Genomic DNA, 26,770 nt, shown 5'->3' with positions numbered 1-26,770 from the left:
AATTGATACATGTCAATATTAATGTCTATTTGTAAGTTTTTATCATATTTCCAGGTATATAAGTGTTAAAATATATCATACTGATCAATTATTTATGCAGGAGTACGAAAGACCTTAAAATTTGAATTGACCTGAAAATTTGAGCTGACCTGAAATTATATATAATTGAAACATTTCTAAGTTCTGTGTCAGTTTTAATGTCTATTTGTGAGTTTTTAATCATATTTCCAGGTATATAAATTAAGTGTTAAAATATATCATACTGATCAATTATTTACGCAGGAATACGAAAGAAATGAAAATCTGGGCTGACCTGAAATTATATATAATTGACACATTTCTATATATTCTGTATCAGTTTTAATGTTTATTTGTGAGTTTTTATTATATTTCCAGGTATATAAGTGTTAAAATATATTATTTACACAGGTATATGAAAAACCTGAATATTTGAATTGACCTGAAAATTTGGGCTGACCTGAAATTTTGTGATGGTGTAGTTGTGTAGGTCATCTAACAGCCCATGTTTCGGTTTGATATATTTTAACACATATAATATATATACCTGGAAATATGATAAAAACTCAACAATAGACATTAAAATTGACACAGAACATAGAAATGTATCAATCATTTAAAATTTAAGGTCATTTGAAAATTTCAGGTCAATTCAAATTTTCAGGTCTTTCATATTTCTGCGTAAATAACAGCTCATTATAATATTTTTCAACACAATTGGAAATATGATGTAAACCCCCACAAAGTAATTTCATTAGACCAAAATCTTATAAAAGTATCATTTATATCAATTATATAAAATTTCAGGTCATTTAAATTTAAATCTTATAAAAGTATCATTTATATAAAATTTCAGGTCTTTCAGGTCTTTCAGGTCTTTCAGGTCATTAGTATTTCAGGTCTTTAGTATGTTCCTAAACATAGAAATGCATTTACCGCGCACCTGTTATGTTTATATTGGACTTCCTTGTTTACCTTACTGCCAACAGCACACTACATATAGTGTAAATGACATTTCAAACATTTATTAAAGGTATTTCTTGAATTATAAGACTGTTCAAAATATGGATTAAATAGACATCGATTCTTTGTGAAAATTAATAGTTAATTTATAACGTTCATTAAAAAAATCAATATCTTCTTTTTTAAAATAAAAATTAAGACTATACTATTTTTTCATTTGCACCAAATCTGAAAATCTGATCGCTTGAAGTTTAGAATTTAGAATAAATAATAGACCCTTTCCAACAGCAAACAACAGATACAGATAAAGTTCATTTATTTCTAATTCAGAGTCCAGGACAGACAAGCACATGACTTGTATACAATGTACATTTATGATTACAAGACAAAGACATGCCAATGAATAGTGTAAAAATTATTAATTAACATTATAACAATTATAGCAACATGTCCTATTCGATTTAGATGTTTTGTATTTGCTATGTACTCCAGATATTGGTATGAAAAAAGAGTGATATGGTAGAAGATTGACGTTATGGATGTAATTAACCCTAGGGTGATTTACCTAGACAATTTGCGCAGTGATATCGGCTTGAAGAACCTCAAAGATAACATTTACAATTTGTTTGTCCATTACCTGGGAATAGACATTGCTCCCAATGACATCTTCATACACACCAACCATGGAAAAGATTCCTGGTACGCTTATGTCAATTGCCATGAGGAACATCAGGCAGAATATGTTCTTGATCAACTAAAATCTTGGGATTCAAGGCGTCGAACAAGATTCAATTACACCTCTATTTGTGCAGTTTCTCAGTCACTGGCATCAGGGTACAAAACTGAGACTGTACGGAAAAAGAAATCACGGAAGAAGCCAAAACACAAAGGTGGAGAGGATATTGACTACCAAAACTCATATCAAGAGGAAAATTTCTTTAGTGCTCCTTTAAGTAATGGTTTTCAGAATTCCAAGAAATCTAAGGATCCAGTGCATGGAATTTATTTAGAAGGAGAGCAACTTGGGAACGAAACAAGAAACAAAGAATTTAAAAAAGGAGGTGGAGAATATATAAAGAATGTAATGAAGAAGCATGTTTCAAAATATGTGTGTGCATTTTTAAATAGTGGGGAAGAAGGGACACTGTACATTGGAGTCAATGATGATGGTAAGTCAAATTTAAACGAAAAGCCACCTAGGGAAATGGACTGTGAAAACTAATTAATGTGTCTGGTTCATGATGTGATATGACATATTTCTTTAACAAGATTTTGTAATATTATTTAAGATTAACTAACGCTTTTATAAATCTATTATTTAATTGATTTATCAAATTCCAGGTTACGTGGAGGGAATTTTTTGTCCGCAATCTTTGGAGGATGAAGTGAGGCTGCATATTGATGAAGCAATAAAGGCCATTAGCCCATCTGTGTTTACCAACATCTATACTGTCAAATTCACACCTGTATATTTTCAAGTAGGAGTTCCTAAAGGTAAACAGTTTTATTTATTTACAATTTCTTTGTGGGGAATGGATGGAATAAAATAATTATTAAGTATTGTGAAAGATGTGTGAAATTGTGACCAAGATTCTCCTATTGTGTTTTCCAAAGACAGCAAGATTATTTCAGCTAGAGTAAAGATAAGGATCCATGCTTTTAATTTCAGAGAATCACAAGGTCATAGAAATAATTGTCCATGGCACTGGAGACATAGATAGACTGTACCACTCTCCCCATGGGGTTTTCCTGAGAAGGGATGGAGGGGTGCAGAAACTGGGTGTGGCAGAAGTCCAGGAGTGGTCGGTTCAAGTAAGTAATATGTGACGGTTAATTCCTGCCAAGGGAAGAGAGTGGGGTGATCTTCAAGGCAAAGATCAAGGAATGTGATGGTCAAGCTGGTTTGAATACAAGCACCAGTTAGCTCAGTTTGTAGAGCACCCGACTACAGATTCAGAGGGCCCAGGTTCAAATCCCTGCCTGATCCGTCATTATTTCTCCCATCCTATTACATTTCCATACTCTTTTTGTAGCATATAAGGCTGCAGGCTAAATATGACGGCATCTGCATGGCACCCACTATGAATATACTGTCTAATGTCATTAAAGATTATTTATTGAAATTCATAGCATTAAACTTGCTTATAAAGACATGGCAATTCCAACAACCCCCAAACATCATTTGCGGGAAAGCATCTTAAAGTACCCGAAAGTGGTTTAGTTATGGATAATTTACATAAGCTTTATACATTTGTATTTTTTACAGTATATATTAATCTATATCATATTTAACCTGATAAGAGAAAGAGAAAATAAATATTTAAAATCAAACTACATATATAATCACAATTTTAAGAAAAAAATTACTCATGTTTTTCTTTATTCAGAAACACCAGAAAAAGATACAGATATTGGAGGAAAGACTAAAGAGACAAGAAGACATGTTTGAAGCTAGAATATCACATGAGGAGAAGGAGAAAAAGTCCAAAGTCTGTGTGGTTATGTAGCTCCATTAATCAGTCCATTTATATCACATCGGTGCCTTAAAATATGATGGATGTCATTCATGTTATGATTTTGCATATTACAATGATATGACATAAAACTTTTTTATGAATTACTGTTGAAATAATTTTATGCTCTTTTAAATCTAAAAGACAACCTTAACCAAATTAAATGTTCATTGAAATGGAATGCAATATCTTAGCAAGGATACATGTTGTTGCAGTGGATTTTGTACACTGCATGTATACGGTAATAATTGAAGCTTGTCAATTAAGATATGATATACAATAACCTAGAACAGTTTTAACAAGAGCTTGGACTTTCTGTGGGATGTTAATATCTAGTTTGCTCATCAAAACAAGCTGTCAAACATTGACCTGCTTCTAAATTGCTAAGAGAAGCTGATTAATATTCATAGACTATCAAATCCGGAAAGTTGTTTGCCAAGATCTGCTCTGCTGTGTGAAATTGACACTGTTTCAGCGAAATATACATCTCTGGGTGAAGTCCAGCGAGTGTCATTGTGTTCAATATATTCATATTTATTAGCCAATGACTGGACAGCTAACCATGAATAGACCACGCCTTTGTCAAATCGGAGATTGTCACGTACTGCTCAAAGTCCAAGCTCTTGTTAAAACGGATCTAATTACAGTCTTTAATGATGCTGCCATTTCTTTTATCTGATTTTTATATATGCACAGGTGTAGGATTTTTGAAGTTTTCAAGTGGGGGAGGGATGGGGTGTGCACAGAGTAATAATTTTGTTTGTTAAGGGTAAGGGGAGGGGGGAGGGATCCAAATTTAGCCCATTTTTGGTAGTTTTACTATGTGAATCAATAAATTTGAATTTAACCCTCCCCCTTGCTTGATCCACACATGAATCATTTGTGATCGATGAATATATGTGGAAAGATAAATTAACCGGTGCTTTTCATAATCATATGTAGTACATACATTTATGCAATTATACATGTATTATACCCTTTATTTTTTTGTCAGTGCTTCTTTTTTTGCCTTTCCTTTAATATTAAAGAGTCAAATACGAGATGCTTTTATTGACTATAAATAATTGTGACTTTTATATGTAAGCATTCCCAAATCTTCTACCATATAAACAATTTTGGTTGTGATAATTACACTTATATAATGTTTGCTTTTTAAACATGTACATTCAATGTGGTTTTAATCATTATACAACACTAAGTATTAATAGCCCACTTTTGCTGTGATACACGACGTGTGATGTTTTATATTAGTATCTTGCACATTTGATTATAGACTCGCAAGATTTTACAAGGCTCAATTTTTTATGTATTTTTTTGGTGACATAATATATTTTTGGTATATTTTCAAGTTATGGTGTATTGTTAAGATTAAGGGTAACATCTGCTGTTTACTTTGTAATTTGTATATTATACATTTTGTATCTGTTATAATGCTCATATTGATGAAATCAATATTGCATTAGCAGCATTTTTAGACATTTTCTTTGATTTTTTTTTCACACATCTTGAAATAAAAGACTTACTTAGTATACATTATTTTTTTGTTTGTGAAAAAAAAAATGTTGAATATCAAGTCATAATTAAAACAATTGTCAATGAGTACGGTACTTTAAAAAATTTAATATATGTACCAGCCTGGGAGTGCCAAATGACAATGTTCCACTCCTGACCTTAATTGGGACCTCAACAGGATTGAGGACTCATCCATGCACTCCTTTAGGGATACCAATGTTGCTCTCTGTCCATCAATGGGTTCTTAAGATATCAGTATTGATTGGACAACACTTGGTCTGCTAGCTGGCAGGCCCATTGTTTCAAATTTGAATATGATAAGATGGAGAAAGACTTTAAAAAATTAATTTATTATATAATTTACATATTAAAAGTCCTGACAAGGTGTTTTCTCAAATGAAGAACGAAATTGGATTTCACAATATTAAAGAATGAAATAATTTGTTCATAATTATGATTTCATATTAAACAAATCTCTCTCTCTCTCTCTCTCTCTCTCTCTCTCTCTCTCATTTTGTAGTAACTCAATTAACATATCAGTACATTCAAATACATCTCCGATTAAATTCTCTAATATAAAGTAAAAGATGAATCCATCAATCAAGGGGCATAATCCATGCATACACTGCCATGTAGGCATATCTGCCTGCTTTTCTCGACATACATGCTTAATGTTTTGATGTACTTTGTATCTTAAATAATTGCAATAGAGTGTCCTTTCATTTTAACCTCCATTATTTATCAGGAATGTCCTTCCATATGCAAAAGTTCTTCCTTGGAATGTCCCTCAGGAATGATAAAGTCAAACACAATTGGAGCGTTGGTTGGGAGATATCTCCTGGTGCATGTTGAAGCATTGATGAAGGTTGTATACCCATCAGAAGTCACACCATATCCTAGAGTGCCAAAAAAAATGATGTTCGAAAGGCAGCAAAACAAGGTACCCTTGCATATTGGCAGTCATAGACATAATGAATGCAAATTATATAAAAATTAAAAAACAACTTGTTTTTAGCAAAAAATGACTGTTTAAAATCCCTCTCTTATAATTAATTTGGCATGTGAGCTAGAGATTCTCCTTACATAGAAACTATGAATGCATGGTTAACACTGGCATAAAAGGAGACCTTCATGAGATTCATAAACAATAAGACAATAATTGTGGTTTTAAATAACATTCTATTGATAGTTTTCTTTCCTATTTAAAGATCAGCAAATAATAGTACATGTACTGCTACATGAAAGAAATGATGTTATATTATGTAATTAAATTGAAAACTAGCTCTTGATTTATTTGATAATCATATGCAGACCCTTAGAGCTCTCATTTTGTCAGATTACCTCCAATACTATGAATTTCACCAGAGTAAGAACATATACTGTGAGGACCTGGAGTTCATACCTTCATGAATGTGTCCAAACACATGGAACTTGGGTTTGACGCGTTTCTGTACGGTATTTAGGAGCTCCACACAGCCGACATTGTTGTTACCTCCAGTCAGATCTCCATGACCTTAAATAACATCGAAGCAAACATGAGTTACAAACTGATTATGCATACCACTACAGTCCTCGCATTATAATATATACAGTTAACTGTAAACCAACTTTAATTTGTGAGTGAGAAATTTTTGCAAGGTTCACGAAAGCTTCGTTGTCAGGCTTGAAGGTCTGTAGACCATGCTGATACTGATAACTCTTTACAAAGGCTTGGGGCAATTCATGAATTTGAACCATACAGTTTCAAGGACATTGTCGAGATCAAAAAGTTGACATATTAAGAATTATAATTTAACCTACATTGTAGCTGCCATACAATTCCAGCGAGTGAAGCTCGATCTGTGATTAATAACAGCTAATATGATTGAAATGACCTTGAGATTTTGAGCAGAATACTTGAGTACTTACTTCACAGAATCATTCTTACCAGAAAACTCTTAAAATTGTGACGGTCAGACCGGTTCGAATACCGGTGCCAGATAGCTCAGTTGGTAGAGCACCTGACTAGAGATTCAGGGGGCCTGGGTTCGAAACCCGGTCTGGTCCGTCATTATTTCTCCCATCTTGTTACATTTGGTGCCGTGACCAACCCCTGGAACTGACAGGTGAACTCCTGCCAGGGGAAGAGCCTGGGGTGATCTTCAGGGACGAAGATCATTTAAGGGGGGAGGAATGTGACGGTCAGACCAGTTCGAATACCGGCGCCAGATAGCTCAGTTGGTAGAGCACCTGAGTAGTGATTCAGGGGGCCCTGGTTCGAATCCCGGTCTGGTCCGTCATTATTTCTCCCATCCCGTTACAGAAATAATGACGGACCAGACCGGGTTTCGAACCCGGGCCCCCTGAATCTCTAGTCAGGTGCTCTACCAACTGAGCTATCTGGCGCCGGTATTCGAACCGGTCTGACCGTCACAAAATATTACTTTTCAATGTGACCTTGACCTAGGTAATCACACTTGAAGTAACTCATTATACACATTTAATTTCCCAAAAAGAATGTGAGACTTAATAACGTACACATTATAAAACTAAGTGCAAGCTCCTGATACTATCTTACCACAGGGAGGGAAGTGAGATATTAAAATATCAGTCTCGTTTGGTATTTTGTCCCAAACATTTTTCAGTTCCTTTCCTCTACGCAATTGCAAAGCCATCCGCCTGAAGTGCTTTGGTGACCTGCAAATTCAGGTTTTTGTAATATGCATCTAAAGTACACAATCTGATGACCATAACAAGCATGCATTCATGTACGTTCATGAAGAGAGTCCTAAGATACCAATTAAAGTCAATTCTCTAAATGACAATGGGAATTAAGATGCTGCCAATATCCACTCACAAATTTTTGAAATTATCATAAATTTTTCATTAAATATACCTTTTACATGTAATTTCTTGAACTTTCACCCTACCATTTTAATTAATACCTTGGTAATCAATAATCTAACCACCAGTACATGAATGCATTCTACTGGGAATTAATTTTATACAATCAGCAAAACAAGCATTTTTTTTTGGATGGCTCATACAATTTTGAACCTTCAAATTTCAGGTAATGAAGTCAAAGATCTCAAACTACCAAAGGAGGAGGATGGTTAAAATTCTCCACAAATGTCAACCACCACAATCATAGTACCCATGATTCGAAATCTCAGGAGCTGAGCATATATACCGGTATATATAATCATGCACAATCAAAAGCATGCAGGCCCTTACCAACTGGGGGACCATGAGTCATAAGAATGTCAAGATCAGCAGGAATTGTCTGCCATTTCTTTAAAATGTCCTCCCCTCTCTTGAGGTTGAAGCCCCAGTCACAAAACACTGGCTGCCTGTAATGATTGTACAGTATTATATACATGAGAGAGGGATCGAAAGAGGCAAGACATACAGACAGAAAGAACAACAGAGAGGAGACAGACAGGACTAATTTGTAATTTGCAATCAATTGCTGTAAATTCTCTCCTGCTTTACTTTTAGTAATAGCTAGGGTCTCAAATTAATTCTATTGAATTTCGAATTTTTCATACTTCCTCTTTTTAAATGATATGACTTTTAAATCATTCCAAATCAATTATCTACGCCATCATTACAGAGGAGGAAATCTTAAATTTGACATGCAAACTATTATTTAATATTTTAATGGCAATACCAATTTTTCTTATAGTTTTGCTGATTGTATAGAGCTTGTTTCAAAATACTGTCAATTTTCCCTTTTAGTGAGAGTCTGTCGAGCGGCTGACGTACACATGCACGCATTGACTCGGATAAAGTAAAAAGTCAAGAGTAATTTGAAATGAGCTCTATGTAATTCTCAAAACAAATGTAAAATACCTTTAAGTTAACGAATGCCACAACCAGTATAAACAATGAACGATTCAACATGTAACATTTAATTATGTCTGATAAATGAGAATTGTACAATCTTACACCTGCTTCTTCTAAACAGACTGAAAGACGTTTCAATAATTGCATTGGGTATTTATGACATACCATGGAGCACCATAGATCTTGATTCCACAGACTGTTACCAGTGAATCTTCGAGGTAAATGGCACTTGTCAACATTTGCTTCACAGATTTAAGTCCCCTTTCACTCAAATAAGACTGGACGGTAGATTTCTGAACACCAAACGTTCTAAGGGATGCTTCAGTGATGTTGTCATCAAAGGTCAAATCATGGTTACCAGCTATGACTACTTTTACTTTATAAGGCAGAGCACCTGTTAAATTTAGAATAGAAATGAAATGTATGTGCTATTAAATATATATAAATAATTCATAAATTAAGTCATCACTCTATTACACTATCTGGAAGAAACGCATACATCTCATTTTTATTTGTGCAAAACGCATATATTAACTGTAAATAAAAACATTCATTTACTGACACGTCAAAATTATATTAAGCAAATAAGAAAAGTTGTAAAACAGAATAAAATGACTGATAGAATAAAAATGATTGAATCTAAAAATTGGTTATCTTTCCCAAGTCCTTAATAAAAAACAGTCTCAGTTCAATATCCTTTCCATATATTATCTAAAAAATGAAACAAAATGATATTCGATCAATGGTTGATCAAAATAAATTAATTTTTTCTCTGCCAGTACTTTTTTAAAACATGTCTTAATTCACTTACCTAAATATGAGTTAAATTTCTGTATTTCATTCATATGTCCTTTTTGAGTAAAGTCTCCGGCATGCAACAATACATCCCCTGGGGGCATGTGTAGTTTGGACCCCTCAATCTTCCCATGCGTGTCAGATATACAGACAAAGCGGATTTTGTCCTCTGATATGGGGGTACTTGGTGGGAAGGGATCACACCGATAATATCTCTGGTGGACTCGGATCCTCTCCCACGCCTTGGACGGGTTCCCCGTATCCTTGTCAACTTCTATTTCCTGAGCTCCAGACATTGTGTTTATTCTTTTATTACGACTGAAGAAAGATTAATAAACATATAATTAATGATATATATAACTATTTTATATTATGTTATTTAATTAAATGTTCAATACTATAATAGTATATACTGGTTATAACTCTAAGAAAATCAACCTCCCCTGCCTACTATTATAAAATTAAACTAATGCATTGAATCACAAACATATTAAGAACTTAAGCCAAAAAAATTACAAAATTGTTTAAAAAAGCCAGGAAAATGTAGAATATTTCGATTAAGTAAATTAATTATTATATTTGTGCAGTAGTCATCCTTATTTAATAATTTTATTTATTTTACAACGATTGATAAACAATTTCAACAAATTAACTTATATTAATATCTCTTGTTGGCACGAATGTTAGCGCGAGGGGGTCATTGGTGTGGAAAGATTTGCCGGAGTACCCGAGTGCATTGTCCATTACTGACCCTTAAAATTAGTAACACGATGATTAGGAGTTTTCATGTTATATTATATATACCACATATTACATATAATCTAAACCATAGCTGCTTTAAACACCAATACCTGTGAGTATATAAGAGTGAAGGAATGTATGCTCTTGTGTACCATAAAAATCTATTGTCAATTTATAATACAAATATTTCATTAATTGGCACAAGTTTTTCACACTATATTACTATAACGGTAAAAATGGCATGTGTACAAATGATTCTAAAGAATAACTGAAAGTATAGATGATTGTAAAAATAGGGATTAATACATCATATGGAAAATAACAATGCATATATCATTCTTCAACAGGAACAATTTCATTACAGGAAATGTTTACTGTTTTTTTTTATCTTTTGTAAGATCTAGCTAATAAGAGCTGTATAAGAAACATTAATGAACATAAAAATCAAAATGTTCTTTCTTTCACAATGTATGAAAAGCCAGAAAGTAAGATAATAAATAATTTTATGTTATCTGGATATACAATACAGTATATCCACACGGTACATGTGGTCAAAGGCCGTGTACAACGTAACCACCTTAAACAACAAACGTGACATCACAGAACCATATACTTACCAAACGAAGAACAATCAACAACTGACAACCAGTGTAGGGCACATACTTAAACAAATAGATCATATTCTTTTTATAAATATATCATCATGCTTATTGTTTATGGAAGGAGTTCAATATGGAATCTGGAATCCGTATTGTTTACGGTGTTTACACGTTACCCGGAAGCACATGACAGACGGTCGGATATTTTATTTCCGGATTAAGTTCCGCGTACTGTAAATAAACAAACGAAGCAAAATAACATCGGTATGATGTAACCATGGTAACTGAGAGAGGGGTATAATTTTTCTCAGAAAAGGTTTCACCTTTTGCAACTTTTATGCTATATAACGTGAGAGTACCAATTATTGCCGAAAAAGACACAAAAGTTTTCATATAAGCTGTCAATAAATTTCAATGCACTGTTCATTTATTTAATTTGAGCAATAATTTTTATTTTATTTTCATTAATGTACATGTTACATTTACATGTAGCCTTCATCACGGGAGGAAAAAACACATAATAAATGCAAGATAATAACTGTAGGGTACCAAATTCCCATCTTGATTGTAACCATTCTTGCTAGGTTAATATCAAATGAAAATATGTTTTTTAACATTTTGTGGTATTCTTTGCATGGCTGCAGGAGTTTTTCTCATGTGACTGCATGTGTACATATAATAATGAAATGAAAATGATCAATATTTCATATTTTTATTTAACTAAAATAAATAAACATACTTAGATAAAAGATGATACAATTGCTTGTAATCAACTGACCAAATAATCACTTACAATGTATACAACTGCAGTGCACTGCTGAAATAAAACATACATGTACGACGTACATTCTGCATACAACTTACAAGGCTGTTTCTCCCTATCATACATAAACATGTTAAAGATTTCACAATGTTGTAAATTCACACCAAAAAATGTTTATCATGTGTCCAAAGAGAGTATAAAATCAAAATCCGATACATTGTAAGTCCAATTACAATGTAATTCAAATCATGGTATCTCGGCAATGAGAGCAAATGGTGGAAAATAAACTGGGGGCAAAATTTTCATTTTTTTTTTTTTTACAAACAGCTGTTGATTTTTTTGAAGAGAATTGAAAGTTAAAAATAGCTACATGTATACAACTCAACTGTACTGATTGTTCAAAGCATAAAAACATGTACATGATACATTGTATATCTGAAGATGATAAGGGCGGATCATAGAGAGAGAGAGTTGTCCTCAGTAACAATGATAAATATTCCTATAACTGGCAACAATGTCAATAGGTGGGAAGACAATCGGAAACTTAACAATTACAAGCTTATCCTACTGCTATGGGAGGCCTAAACAAGCGGTAAGACATCATTTAGTAACAACATGTACAAATTGAAATTCACACAACAGCAACTTTTTTAACAGTCTAAATTTTCACACACTAGCTTGTCCAAAGTGACATATACGCTTCGAGAGCATTCGATGAATCAAATCGTAATCAAATCAGTACAACAAAGCTTTAACAAGCTAACACAATAAAACAACTCCATCTACATAACTCTGACATAGTTGAGGGACATTATCTAACATTTCATTTACCGTACTGTGCAGTGAATAAAAGACAATATATATACATGTACAAGGCTAGATCTATAACAGGTTAAATAATAAATAGCAGCCACTGCATACATATATGTAAAAATAATAGAAATAGCACCAATAAATCGATGAACTCAAATCAGGAATGAAGATGCAGGCAAAAAAAAAGCAAATCTTCTTTTATAGATACAGTTACATGTTCATGCCTTGTAAATGTATTAAATCATAATAGTTACAGGCATTTATAAAATAAAAAGTATTGTTATACTTTCATGTTAAATACTGAAATCTGATTGGTTAAGACGCAGTTAATAATATTTACTATTACCCTCAGCGTTAGCAACGCACTTGGCAACGGGTAACATTAAAAAATATTACATGCGCGAAAATTATGCGCGTACGGTTCGCTGTAGAATTCACGTTATTCCTATATAAAAGCAGTAAAATTTTCTTAAAAATTTTAAAAAAGACATTCAGTATAACAAAATAAATAGTGCCTGTTTGGGAGGATAACAGTTGAAATTGACACCCCTCGAAAACCATTGTCAACCTCCGCTTCGCGTCGGTTGACAATGGTTTTCTCGGGGTGTCAATTTCAACTGTTACCCTCCCAAACAGGCACTATTTATATACTGGCATCTATTCATAAAATATATATACTGACAACTGGCTCATTGCAGTCAAACTTAATGGCTAGTTTCAAATGAAAGTGCATTGTTAATTTCTTATTGGTTGTGGACTAGAAAAATGAAACAAAATCCAATATATAATATGGCCATTGTTAATTTAACACACTGATTTCATTCTGTAAATCATAAGATCACCTTTCTCTATGGATAAATTAAAGTTATACTCTTGTGTTTGTAATTTTTTAAATTTGACGCTTGTTGATTAACTTTTTAAATGTACATGTAACTAATGCAGAATTGATTCTTTTTATGCCATACAAACTTATGCAGTTTCTTTTTTCCCTTCACTCTATATATGCATTTCATAAATACAATAATCTCTTGGTATACATGAATATCAAAGATCTATTTCTTAATCTAGCAAAAGTTTAATCTCATAAAACTGAACACATATGCAAAATTATATAAATGTATAAGATATAAATATAAAATGTGAAAAATAACTGGCCATTGTTAAAGAATATAGATATTAACAAAAACCATCAAACTGATCTCTTTTTCAAGTTCATTAAAAATACAAATTAAAACAATTAAGGTATTCAAAGATGGCACAATAAAAATCTTTATCAAGCACTAAAAAATATTTTGACCTTTAAGAAAAAAAATCCACAAAAATAAAAGGAAACAAATACTAGTGTATGAAGAGAACATCAAGCATGATAACAGATGACATATTTGCTTGGAAAAGAGAGATGCATGTACTTGTACGAAGGAAAATTAACGGTATCAAAAAAATTCATTCCACTATAGAAGCAATAACATGCACAAGAACATAAAATCAAATGACTTATAATGTGTACACAATTCATGGCCACTGAATGTCAATGTTTTCGGGTTTCTCCAATGCTTCAAGGTACTGGGTATTACTTTTAATGGCTCCCTAGAAACAAGGGATCGACTGATGCCAGTTTCGCAGACAAAAAAGCGTGGATGCAGAAAAGTAGTGTGTGTAGACCAGAGCACTGGATTTCCTTCAAAAGAAATGTAAATGCCAGTTCATAACATGACAGTTTATACATGCTGCAACATTAAAAATGTAATTATGACGAAATGCATTAAAATCCCTACCAATATTACAAGACACTTACAAAAATACCAATTAAATAGAATTCTTAATTTTTAATTCAGATCTATCAATATTATGTAGGAATTGTAAAGGAACTAATCTACATGTATTGTAAAATTTTGAACATAATATACAGTAACATTGTATATTGAAGCAGATTCATCAGCTAAATTTAATCAGATTGGTCTAAAAATTGAATAATATTTACCGGTATATACTACATGGAGCTTCATATTAGTGTGACACCATTTAATAAGAGATGGAAATTTATAAAAAAAAAAAAACTGTCAATCAGTAAATATCTTACCCTAGTTTCTACATTGTTTGGATTCTCTGCACTGTGAAAATGCAGTCTCAGTTTAGATCTGTTATCATCAGATGACCCTTTAAGTTGGGAGAATTTGTATGTCCACATATAACTCTACAGCAGATAAAAATTCACACAACTATTCTTGCATACATCATAAATATAATTATATATCTGAAAAACGATTGAGAGGTGTGAACCACAAACAGAAAAAGCAAGCTGCTTCTAAACAAAAGGGCAATCTCTAAACAATTATGAAATTCTTGCAAACTTTTAAGGAACATTATCTCTGGATAGAAATCAACAACTCTTTTAATCAGAGAAAACAAATATTTTTCATGTGATCAATTACCTTTGTTGTGTTATCATACAATGAGAATCCAGACTCCAGATCCAGTGTCAATCCGGACAACATCCCCCTCCAGGTACACCCAAAGGTTTTACTCTACAAAATAACACACATACAATGTCAGAGCTGAATAGCATTCTGAAGAACCAAAATTGTTTCTTTGCTACTTGTCAAGATATACACATACTGGTATACATGTATATGATTATGTACCAGCATAATATGGATGCCACTAAGTTACATGACTGTACCCTTTACTTACATTGTTATCCTAAGAATGACATTTCATTTATAATGTTGGGGTGATATGGGCGATTTCTCAATATCTGCTGTCATAATTCTTCCCTTCATGCTGATAGTGCTGGTACATTTGTATATTTCTACAGGTATCTGCTTTTATTTTGATTTTTTCATGCTAATGACACCAGTGTAAATACATTTCTAGCTATAGTGTACCTGTTTTTGTTGTGCTCACTTTCGTGCTGGTAATGCTGCTGTGATTGTATTCTTCTACCTATATATTTATATATGCTGTTGCTATGCTCACCTTCATGCTGGTTATGCTGGTGTGGTTGGTCTTGTACCAGGCTTTCTCCAGCTGGAGGAGGTCTGAGCGGCTCTCTGCACTCAGATAAAACTTCTCCCCTGTCCCACAGTGTATGGTACAACAGTGCTGTCGATCATCCAGCAGCTCTACATCCTGATTAATCAAACAGTTTAAACCTTATGTCCTAACTGATAAAATTTACATTGACACAGATGTGTAGTGAACTTCTGATTTACAAAACATATCTCTTTTGATTGAAAGATTTTAATACATGTGTTTCTATAACATGGATCAGAGTATGTGTACATTTTTAATTGAAGATCAGAAAAAGAAAACATCTGAGGATCTATGTTTAATTAGATTACTAATGAAGAGGCTAGAGTGATAATGGAGATGGTAAACCTAAACTATTTTTTAAATGATAAATTTAAAACCATTGCAAAAGACCCGTACCTTCAGAACCTTGAACATGCACTCGTAAACCTTGAACACCGTGTCACAACGAACCCAATCTCTTGTCTGCATCTGTCAAAACATACAGACATTTTGTAAGTCAGTCTATAAAAGCATTCTATAAATAAATTTGCAACAAAAAGTTAAGATCAAATTCTTACTGGAGGGACATCAAATAGACATATTTCAGCTCCTTTAAGACAAAGAAATTTTGGTTTCCATGCTTGGAAATGTCGCATTGGAGATACTCTTTCTTGAGTCCATGTCATGTGTACAACCTGAAGAAATAACCAGCTAGCACTCGTCATGAACTACCCAAACCAGGGCTTTATAAATGATGTTAGTTAATCGCCGGTACACAAAAAAAGCTTTTTACTTTAAAAACATACACAACTTTGGTATGTTTATGCATTTAATACACATGTACTGTATTTCATGTTTATAGAGTAATTCATGCATTACACTCACCTGGTCTTCAGGAATCAACAACCTATTACTCATTTTGATCTGTAATGCAAATTATTGTCCGATTTATTGACATGCATTTAAAAATCTCTTGAAAATCCTAATTTTCAGTTCAGTTTATTTCACTCAACACCATATAATGGTACAAGAGGTACATAAGAAGAACAAACATATTTACATATATACAATATAGTTGTAAAGAATATGGTCAAAATGAATGACTTAATAACTCTAGAAAAATTCATGAACATATTAGTAATAATAATAATAAAGACCTCCTGACTTTCAAATATCCAAAATAAAATCTCAATGAGGGAAAAGTAAAACGTTAATGAATGGCGAGCAAAATTTAAGATCTCTCCTTTTCCAAATTTTGATGCTTTTTAATAGAACTACAAAAGTGTCTGCTTACCATATGACTAAGTAAAGCTGAAATGTTATTGGTTATTGCTCTGATCCAATCAGCCAATGATCTGCTGTCTTCACACAAGACAACCCCTGTTGAAGCTGAGTTCACCCCAACAACTTCAAAAGCATTCGTTCTGAAAAGATATGCAAGCATATTGATAAATACACCTGTAAATCATGTATATTTTTTTTTAATAACAATTGCTCTCAGTTTGAGAAAGTTTAATAGATTTATAAGCTAATAACAGCTAAATGTTTGGGAAGTGATTATTATGTAATGAAATTTTTAAATTAGATAATAGTGGAAAATACATGCACATACAAGTACATGAGTTCCTTGTAATACATCCTATCTGAGCTTGTATCACATCATACCTGAGTTTGTCTGTCCCTGGGATGAATCTGGACAGGTAAGCAAACAGCAGGGGGATGGTAACACAGACCACCCACTGTCTCTCTAGGTCAGGCAAGGACGGAGATTGGGAACTCTGGGGTCAAATACAGGAAAACACATTATCAAAGAAGGCATAGGGTTTATCATTATTAACACATGGAGTGTTTCAATTAACTTTTAACAATTTTCTTTCCAGCCCCTACTATTTTACTTTGCTAGGGGCTGGCTTTAGTCAGACTGACTTTTAGGATATAAAACTTACTCCTGGGGAACTTGAACTGCTTTGTGACTCTAGAAAATAAAAATTCAAAAATTAAACTGTTAAATCAACACATGCACTGGCCCTGGTGTGTTGTGGCCGAAATAAGAATTTCAAGATGTCTGACTAGGATTCAATTGATTCTTAGTAGAAGAACTGTATGTTACCCCTTTTGAGGAAAAGTGCTGCTGGTTTGAAATATCTGACTGTTAGATAAACTGTTTGCCCTGCAGACTTCAATGTTTCAATCACAGCATCATGCTCCATTTTTTCACAAACTACATCATTGATCTGTAATGAAGAAACTTCCTTCTTAATTTTATTTTTATGCAAAAAAAACAAAGTGCTGTCAAAGCAGCAGTTGTAAAAATTGACCAATGAGTCTCAAATTCTTGGTAAGTACAAAGGAGTCTGGGATTAATCCAAAAAAAATGTGAAGAGCTATTAAGCTTTGAAGATCCTTTTCATGAATACCTTTAAGATGGCATCTCCTATTAGCAACTTGCCAGAGTTAGAAGCTGGTAAGTTGGGAGGCATTTTTGATATAAACACAGGTAGGCCACAGTCAGCCCCTCCCTTCAGACTGAGCCCCAACCCTCCTGTTTCATCTCTGCACAGACACACCTCCCGAATCTAGTAAAAGCAAACAGCCATCATGATTAACACATCATTTTTATTTGAAGTCTAAACCTTGTTTTTTAAATCAAATTGTGTATAACATGATGATTTATATTTTCCATTAAAACACAAAGATATATACCCATCAGCTAAAATACTGAAAGTACATGTAAATGCACAACAGAATTTCAGATTTCAACAACGTATGGAGCACCATACATGTACCAAACAAATACTAATAAATAGAGAGGTTAAGCATTTGAACGTGTACGTGTACAAGTACATGTAACTCGGGGAATACCCTAATTTATTGTGTATTACATCATAATTTCTGCATACCATGTAATTCTACAAGTTGTACAAAACGTACAGAATCAAAAGTACACCAAGGCGAATACTTGTAGCATTTTTCAAAAGAAATGCAGACTTTGTGTATATCAAAAGTTGTTTTATGTAAAGAAGACAATATGTTGAGAACGACTGTGTTTTTGGTGTCATCAAATTCACAGAATTATTTCATAAACAGTAAGAATAAACTAAACATTTAAAAAAATGTTTAATCTAATTATTTTACATGTTCATTTACAAGTGCATTTTTTTTTTAACATAAGCTAAATGTTGGTACATGTACGTGTACATGTAAAAATACTTTTAGCTCTACACGTACCCATAGACGTACAAGTTCAAATGCTCAACCTCTCTAATCACAGTACAACTACTCTGAATCAAATTAATAAGAAGCACCTGGCTAAGCATTTGGTCATTTCCATTGCTGTCAGTTGACACAATTTCCTCCCTAAGGACACTCAGTGTGTCTGTAGTGAGGACAAGTTTGGCTGTTCTAGGCTTTCCAACAGGGTCAAGAATAGTAACAAGGCCAGTCTTATCCTAGATTAAAAAAAGAACAATTTTATTTTAAAATAAGATACATTGCATCTAAACTTTTGTAAAACAGGGAGCCAAGCTATGTTTTTAACAGCTGTTTATCGAATATGATTGATGGATCATTTTTCAAAAACTAAAATTGAATTAGGTCAGGTGTTGGTTATTTAGTGTTGAATTAAAGCTATGGTCTGTCCCAAGTTATTGTTTCAGTCATAGTTGAATGATTTTTAACACATATCCGAGAAAGGAGTATAATAAAAGTGATTGAAGAGAAAATATCCCAAGATATCTTTGTTAACACATTAACATCATTTTTCACTCCAAAAAATTCACAGGAACGAAAACAGATTTCTTACACAGATTTATAATGGAATAGTTCACATTTTTTCTTTATTTGAAAGTCTCTTTTGGAATATCTTACACAATTTTTCAACATAATCATCCAGATACTTTCTTGGCTTTTGCAATACAGTATATGATAAAACTTAATAAGTGTGATGGTCAGACCAGTTCGATCATCGATGCTTGATAGTTTAGTGGGAAGAGCATCTGACTTGAGAAATCAAAGACTTAAGGGTTCGCGTTCAAATCCCAGTCAGGTCCGTCGATATATCTCCTATTCAGTTACATTAGTTTTCATGGAGACAGAAAACTGAGAAATTTAATGATTAAGTTATAAAATTATACTGAATTTTCATGCTCTAACAGCACTATTGTAAACATATTACCTGTATTAGTGTATATATAAAATGTTTCACTGAGGTAATTCGAACTGCATTAAAAATGTCAAAGTATCAAATTTTAATACTGCGGTTGAATAAAAAGTTGATTATTTGCTTAAAATTCTCCTATACTTACTTCATTCATTGTTAGTTTACTTTCCTATATAAAACTCATAATCGATGTGCAGAGTGGAACAAGAACAAAATTAACTGTCCCTGTCAGATTTTGGCTATCGATTACAGTCTAACTCTTCTGTAATGAAGGTAGCTTTGGTCAAAACTAGATCTCGCAAAATCACGCGTTGGTTCTGTTTGGTTAGCAACCACGTTGTAACTATTGTAAGGGCGACTGTGTTGTTGGGATACACACTGCAGATAAACTGAAGGAATAGAAACACGCAATGGAGGGTCTGCCGTTTCTTCCAGGGAATTCCTTCAGGGACCCAACTGTAAGTATCACTAATATTTGTTTTTATTTATTCACAAATTTTATCATAGAAAGAATTTTTCGGAAAATGCTGAAAATCGCTATGCTGCAGACAGTTTGGATACAAATCAAAGGTTGTCAAGAAAATGCACAGATCATATGTGTTGCTTTCAGTGTTACGTTTTCAAATGTATCATAATCAATTTCTTGGAAAGTGGTGTTACTTGCAATGGAATTATTGAGCCAGATTAAAAAAAATACATATCTTTTTTTTACCATAATTGATAAATTAAAATGTTCATCAATTTTCATGAATACATGTTGATTTGTAGAAAAATAAGTACCACAGAAGCCATTCCTTAAACTATAAGAATGGTTATTCTATCCCCACACTACCAACATCTGGTATTGGAGGAGAACCCATCATGTACAACCAACTGAGTGAACAAGAGCTAGATGAGCTGGCCAACTTTAACCCAACTCTGACATATGGACAGGCAAAACAGGCTCCACCTGAGGATTTTGTACCAGCACACAAAGCTTGGGACAAGAAGGTATTTGGATAGAAAATTTCATTATTTTTTAAGTACTACTGTATGATTTATACAATTAATATATATTAATTATATATAGTACCTTTCTACTTTTAATTTTTCATTTTTTAAACATTCTTAACAACTTTTTTTTTTTAATTAGGTGCTGCGGTTTAATGCTTACTTCAAGCAAACTGTACATGAGTCTCCTGCAGAATATTTCAGAGTCAGACCAGTAGATATCTATTATTACCTGGAAGATGACAGCATATCTGTAGTAGAGCCTCATGTAGAAAACAGCGGAATGCCACAAGGTATACATTATATCTTTATATTTAAAGAAAAGTGTAAGTAAACTGTGTCATGTCTTATAGATTAGGCATTAACTCCAGCAATTATTAGTTAATTTTTGACAACAGAGAAATTAAGAAACAGAATATTTTTGTGACTATAGGAAAACTGATCAAGAGACAGAGACTTCCAAAGAATGACCAGGGAGACAACTGGCACTGGAAAGATCTGAACAATGGGAACAATGCCACCTTCTATGGAAAGGTTTTCCACATCGTAAACTGTGACAAATTTACAAAAGTAAGAACTTGTTCATTCTTTTACATATTGGGTTGATTGACAGCAATAATAATTTAAATTTAAATTTTTGGTAAACATCAAGAAGTTTATTCAGGAGTAAAAATCTGTGACCTAGCTTTTTGTTACCATTTTAGAAAATGCCATTAATTGAGTTTTAGTAATGTATGTTTAAATTTGACATTGACAGGATTTCCTAGAGAGTGAAGGTTTGGATGTGAACCCCTCAGAGGAAATGCCTACAGATCCTTACATCGAGAGGAGGAAGGATGCTGCAGCCCTCAGAACCTACCAAACTCCATCCGCTTTTGATAAAACCAAACAGTTTCTGGAGATGGACCGTAAAGTGCTTCGATTCTATTGCGTCTGGGATGACAGGGATAACATGTTTGGAGAAACACGCCCCTATGTCATTCATGTGAGTATCATTGCAAGTTATTACATACAAGCTAGTATTACGACAATGTTTTTTTTTCACAGTTCATTTTAAATATAATATAATTTCATCTTTGAAATGTGTTTGAAATTTTAGTATTACTTGGTGGATGATACTCTGGAAGTTAGGGAAGTGCACACACCCAATGATGGAAGAGATCCCTTCCCTGTCCTGATTGGAAGACACAAGGTCCCCAAAAACAGATACAATGTGGAGTCCTCCTTCCCAGCAGTAGTGATGGAATTATCAGATAATGAAATCAAAGAATATTACACACCAAAAGACTTCAAATTAGGAGCAACTGTTCCAATCTATGGAAGAAAATTCCTTATTTATGATTGTGATAACTTCACAAAGGCTTTCTACTACCATCACTTTGGACAAACAGAATTCAACTCCTTGGATGTCAAAGAGAAACTTAGGGAACTGCCTAAAATGGTAAGTTATATTTGTTGACAGATTGTTTCTCCAGCAAAACTGATAGGGATAATTCTTTTATTAAAAATATGTTATTTTACAAGTCAATAACATAATATATCAAATTTTTCATGATAATCTTTAAAAAATAGTAGAAAGCTTAATTAATTTCCAGCTAAAATCATAAAGGGACTGTCATTTAAATATGTTCTCATACATGAAATCAAATTTTACAGGAGATTCCCCCATACAATCACTTTGGATCCCTTGAAGACTCCCTACAGTCCTGCCTGTCTCTGATTCCCCAGCCCCCCAAGAAAGACTTCATTAAGATGCTGGAGAATGACCACAAAGTCCTCCGATTTGAAGCAGTCATGGTAGGCAATTCATTGTCATTTCCCTCTGATTTTACTAAATAAATGACATCATTGTGCATGGAAAATTAATCTTGATTATTGTGTTTTGTACTGTAGGATTCTGTCAGGCCTGAGGATAATGGACGTAGATTCATCTTATGCTACAGACTTGCTGATGACATGATGACCATCTATGAACCTCCTGTCAGGAACTCAGGTATCATTGGAGGAAAGTTCCTGGAAAGAACCAGGGTGGCAAAGCCCAGCTCTGCCCCTGACCAGCCCACATTCTATGGTCCTCAGGACTTCTACATTGGTGCTGTCGTTGATATCTTCAAGCATCGCTTTGTTATCATCAGTGCTGATGAGTATGTGCTGAAATATATGGAGGAGCACAAATCTCAGTTCCCAGGTATGTTCACTTCAAAACTACAACAGTTACCAGCCAGCGTAATTTTATGTGAATGCTACTGCTGCTCTATTGCTCACTCTATCAAATCGATCCTTATACACGTACTCTTTACCTTGTTGTCTATCCATCACTACTTGACAATTTATTCTTAGTCCTAATTTTCTCTACCCTTAGCCAAAAGAAATGGTCAATTTTCCATTTATTTACCATTTCTCATCCATTTTTCTTTGATTTTCCATTTATTGACCATTTATTTTCATTTTTTCTGGAGTCAACTTTCTCAAACCATTTATTGAAACCATTTATTAGCCATTTATACAGACAAATGTTTTAAAATGGCCATTTCTTTCCATTGATTCGTCATTTATTTAAAAAATGGCATTGAAACTGAATTGCCTTTGCTAAGTTCACCATTTTTCTTCCATTTTTTTTCTAGACCATTTTTCCCGTTGAAATGGTTATTTGAAGAAGCTTGATCTACTGTTTAGTATGTGTTGTATACGTACTGACAGCTATACATAGAATTGATACCGAAACCATCAATTCCTTGTAATTACATGTATGTCCTTGATCATGTAATGAAAGAAATTAAAGGAACATACAACAATAAAACAACTCATAAATTCAGAAGAAAAAAAACTTCAGCATGTATATACAATTAAAGCAATATTTATCAATTGCCAGTTGAGTATGCATTCAATTAATAACGTCGGCATATTTTGTGTGGTGGAGTCGTACATCTTGATACTGGCAGTATGCTTCCAGAATCTGAATGCAAGATGTAAGCCATTCAAAGGTCATTATGACGTAGTGTTGGTCATTAAGTTTTCTCTCTGGTTCAGTCATCCCGGCAGGGGGTAGTGTTATCTCTGAAACTTTCCACTGAAGCCACATCTGTTACTTGCGCGGCAGCACTTGTACAGTGACCAAGGAACAATAACGGCCGATTTATTTCAAAGAGGAGATCCTATTTTTCTGGTGTTTTTTGGTGCAGACAAAAACCGTTCAGTTGCTACCAAGGCAGAGAATTGTGTTCTTAGTAGAGGATATAATGATTCCGTTCCTTTTCTGACATCCACTCTGATATGACGATGGCATGGTGGACATATAACGTTAGGCCTACAGGATTATCTGGAGCAGGCCAAAGTATTCTCATCTGGCAGTAAGTTTAAGATATTTATCGTTTATTGTTTCTTTAGAAATATTTCAGTATATAATCTAAAATGAAACCTTTTATTATTTTCAAGATGACCTCTCCCCCCCCCCCCCCCCCCCCCTTAATTTTTGAATTTTCTAAAGCGTGCGCATCATATATCGTATTTCCTGTTTACCTTAGTTATCTAAAGTTTTTGTATTTAACATCAGAATGACAACATATTACCATTATAACGAGATCAATTATTAAAATCACACTTTGATTGATGTAGGATTTATTTATGTAGGTCTAATTTTATGGAAGTAAACAAGTTAAAGCAGTGATCCATCCCAGCTCAGGTCGAAATGTCCGGCTATACAGTATATAGATCAAATACCTGCGCGGATCAAGGGGGAGTGAACTTTGGGAAAACTGAAATTTATTAAATTCGAATAAAACATTATTATTTTTCTTTTTTTTAATTTGCATTGGGACTACCCTGGCAACATAATAATCAATCAATCCCCCTTCCTCCTTGAAAATTTTTCTTGATACATGGATGTTAAAAAGATATTTTTTCTATTTAAGAAATTGTTACAGACTTCTGACATATAGTTATAAGTTGATGAATATTTTTGAGGCATCAAATGAATTAACACCATCATTGAAAATTCATTCTATTAAGGAGCTAGAGTTAAATGCAAACATAGAATATACACTTAAAGAAAATTTATATTACATCAAATTGAATATATATCTGTAACATTTTTCATTTCTTTCAGAGTACAATCATGCATGGACAACGAAAATGAATGTGGTGAACTTGAACTCTAAGTCCCAAACTAATCTCATTCAAAACAAAACTGGAAATAAAGTGTTTTCATAGGAGAAAGGGCAACTGTTTTAGTGAGCAAGTGATTAAATGCACAGACTATTTAATGTATGTATTGAGTATGTTTCTGAACATTTCCTGGGAGGATCCAACATTTTATAAAGAATCATTTCTATATTGTGTAATTTAATGTTTTGAAATGGATATTAAATGCATTTGTTAAAACACCATTTCTTTTCATTTTTTTCTCTCAGGTTTAAAATGGCTAGGAAATGGTTAATTTGCATATTAACTGTCCCAGATAAATGGTGTTTCAATGGTTTTTAAATGGTGTTTCAATGGTTTTAAATGAAAATGGTAAAATAAATGGTTAGAAATGCTATTGACTCTGTACAGCATTTCTGGTGTAAATTCAAGTAATGGGGGAAAAATGGTCAGAAAAAAAATGGTAGAAAAATGGATTTTAAATGGATTTTATTTTGATAAGGGTAGCACTGTCATCATTAGTAACCCTATGTATCATTGTGATTTCAGAGGCCACCATTCAGACACTCCGGGATCATCTGGGCCAAGCGAGAGCTCAGAAAGAAATGATCAAAGGTGGACCCATGAAAGTTAGGAGAAGGTAACTATTTATTCAAAATCTGCTGTAAAATTGAAAATCTTATTCGATGTTTCAATATTTTGAAGATGTAAAATATGTATTGCAAAGAAAATGTCCATTAGCCATATGGAAATCATAATATATTATTTGTTTTGCAGCCCTGGAGATTTGGACATCCTTGTAAAACAAGTAAGAGCTCAATTGAAGAAGATTGCCATCACTGACAAAACTCGTGTGGATGAGATGTTCCTTCGCTACAACAAGGATCGCAGTGGATTCATTGATGCAGCCAACATGAGAAATTTATGTCGTAGCTTACAGTTGCCAGTGGATGATGATGTCATAGCAGCTGTAAGTATTAGTATACCATAGACCTCAATTATAGACAAAATTTTAAATCATTTTTGCATATTGTATAGTAAGATGCATTATTCATCTGTAATCTCTTTATCCTAATTATGCAATGAAATCTAAATTAAGACTGACAGGTGCACATACAACTTATATATCATACACTCAAATCTTAAACCATTGAACTGGGTTATTTCCCTTTGCAGAGGATCATGTGTTAAACCATTGAAATAGGTTATTTCCCTTTGCAGAGGATCATGGATCCTTAATTAGAATGTAAACATGTAACTTTCATGTAATGTTTCTCTTTGAACAGCTTATTGGACAGTGTACATCTGATCCTGAGGGAAAGATCAGCTTAGAGGACTTTAGAAGATTTGTGGAAAGTTCATGAAGAAAACATGTTAACTTACCCTTCTACTGTGATATGTGACAAATGAAACCTTTTTTAATCATTGCAATACAGATACAGATTCTGTCCAAACCATTCTTTGCTATATTGTACATAACTGTTAGATTTTACAAATCAGGATTTTAAATACTTTGTCGTATTATATCAAGAGTGGTTCAAAAGGTTAGAGTGTCTTACCTTTCTTAACCATATCTTTCACCAAAAGGGGAGATAAATATTGTTTCCTCATCTTAAGTTATTATAAAACCAAATTGATGTGAATATTCAATATTAAAAAATTGTAAACTAAATGAGAGTGAGTTTTTATTATTTATTAATTGTGTTTTTGTAAAGCAGCTTTGAAGCAGAAGTCCACATTAACTGATTAATCATGATTTTTGTTCAATTAATTTTGGGAAAGTACATGTAATACATGTAGGTATCATTTTGTAATGTTTTTAATTTTTAATCCCTGTTTTTCTGGTGAGTTTTGTTTGTCCAGCAAATTTCATTATTATGGACAGTTTTTGTACTGAACTTTGGAGTACAAAATCTGTCTTGGACAA

At 33.2% G+C, this 26,770-nt stretch overlaps 4 protein-coding genes across 5 annotated transcripts; 2 read left to right on the top strand and 2 right to left on the bottom strand.

Moving 5' to 3' along the window:
- The first annotated feature begins 953 nt into the window (after window positions 1–953).
- On the top strand, window positions 954–4,207 carry LOC105341485 (uncharacterized). The gene is made up of 5 exons (XM_011448035.4): window positions 954–1,051; window positions 1,474–2,150; window positions 2,323–2,475; window positions 2,651–2,793; window positions 3,369–4,207. Exons 2-5 carry the CDS (start codon window positions 1,517–1,519, stop codon window positions 3,486–3,488), a joined length of 1,050 nt encoding a protein of 349 aa, XP_011446337.3. The 5' UTR covers window positions 954–1,051; window positions 1,474–1,516; the 3' UTR covers window positions 3,489–4,207.
- Window positions 4,208–5,340: 1,133 nt separating this feature from the next.
- Window positions 5,341–11,146, bottom strand: LOC105345765 (metallophosphoesterase MPPED2). Of its 2 annotated transcripts, none has more exons than XM_011454052.4 (6): window positions 10,985–11,146; window positions 9,643–9,944; window positions 8,997–9,225; window positions 7,564–7,682; window positions 6,409–6,519; window positions 5,341–5,902 (listed from the first exon to the last, which is right to left on the bottom strand). In XM_011454052.4, exons 2-6 carry the CDS (start codon window positions 9,920–9,922, stop codon window positions 5,748–5,750), a joined length of 894 nt encoding a protein of 297 aa, XP_011452354.3. In that variant the 5' UTR covers window positions 9,923–9,944; window positions 10,985–11,146; the 3' UTR covers window positions 5,341–5,747. The 2 variants fall into 2 exon arrangements, with proteins under 2 accessions (XP_011452354.3, XP_011452355.3); XM_011454053.4 differs by lacking the exon at window positions 7,564–7,682 and adding an exon at window positions 8,220–8,335 and having other exon boundaries at window positions 10,985–11,145.
- A 516-nt stretch (window positions 11,147–11,662) lies between these two features.
- Window positions 11,663–19,993, bottom strand: LOC105345763 (gamma-1-syntrophin). Its single transcript, XM_011454050.4, has 14 exons — window positions 19,859–19,993; window positions 18,860–19,003; window positions 17,972–18,130; window positions 17,665–17,788; window positions 17,501–17,529; window positions 17,220–17,332; window positions 16,849–16,978; window positions 16,440–16,478; window positions 16,133–16,249; window positions 15,972–16,043; window positions 15,519–15,671; window positions 14,975–15,067; window positions 14,623–14,736; window positions 11,663–14,220 (listed from the first exon to the last, which is right to left on the bottom strand). Exons 1-14 carry the CDS (start codon window positions 19,865–19,867, stop codon window positions 14,119–14,121), a joined length of 1,398 nt encoding a protein of 465 aa, XP_011452352.3. The 5' UTR covers window positions 19,868–19,993; the 3' UTR covers window positions 11,663–14,118.
- A 20-nt stretch (window positions 19,994–20,013) lies between these two features.
- Window positions 20,014–26,515, top strand: LOC105345764 (EF-hand domain-containing protein 1). The gene is made up of 11 exons (XM_011454051.4): window positions 20,014–20,171; window positions 20,482–20,703; window positions 20,846–20,996; window positions 21,137–21,273; window positions 21,461–21,688; window positions 21,803–22,144; window positions 22,360–22,500; window positions 22,597–22,891; window positions 25,393–25,483; window positions 25,621–25,813; window positions 26,130–26,515. Exons 1-11 carry the CDS (start codon window positions 20,124–20,126, stop codon window positions 26,205–26,207), a joined length of 1,926 nt encoding a protein of 641 aa, XP_011452353.2. The 5' UTR covers window positions 20,014–20,123; the 3' UTR covers window positions 26,208–26,515.
- The last annotated feature ends 255 nt before the right edge of the window (window positions 26,516–26,770 follow it).

Source organism: Magallana gigas, chromosome 5 (assembly GCF_963853765.1).
Source record: "Magallana gigas chromosome 5, xbMagGiga1.1, whole genome shotgun sequence".
Lineage (NCBI taxonomy): Eukaryota > Metazoa > Mollusca > Bivalvia > Ostreida > Ostreidae > Magallana > Magallana gigas.
This window is presented reverse-complemented; position numbering and strand designations above follow the sequence as displayed.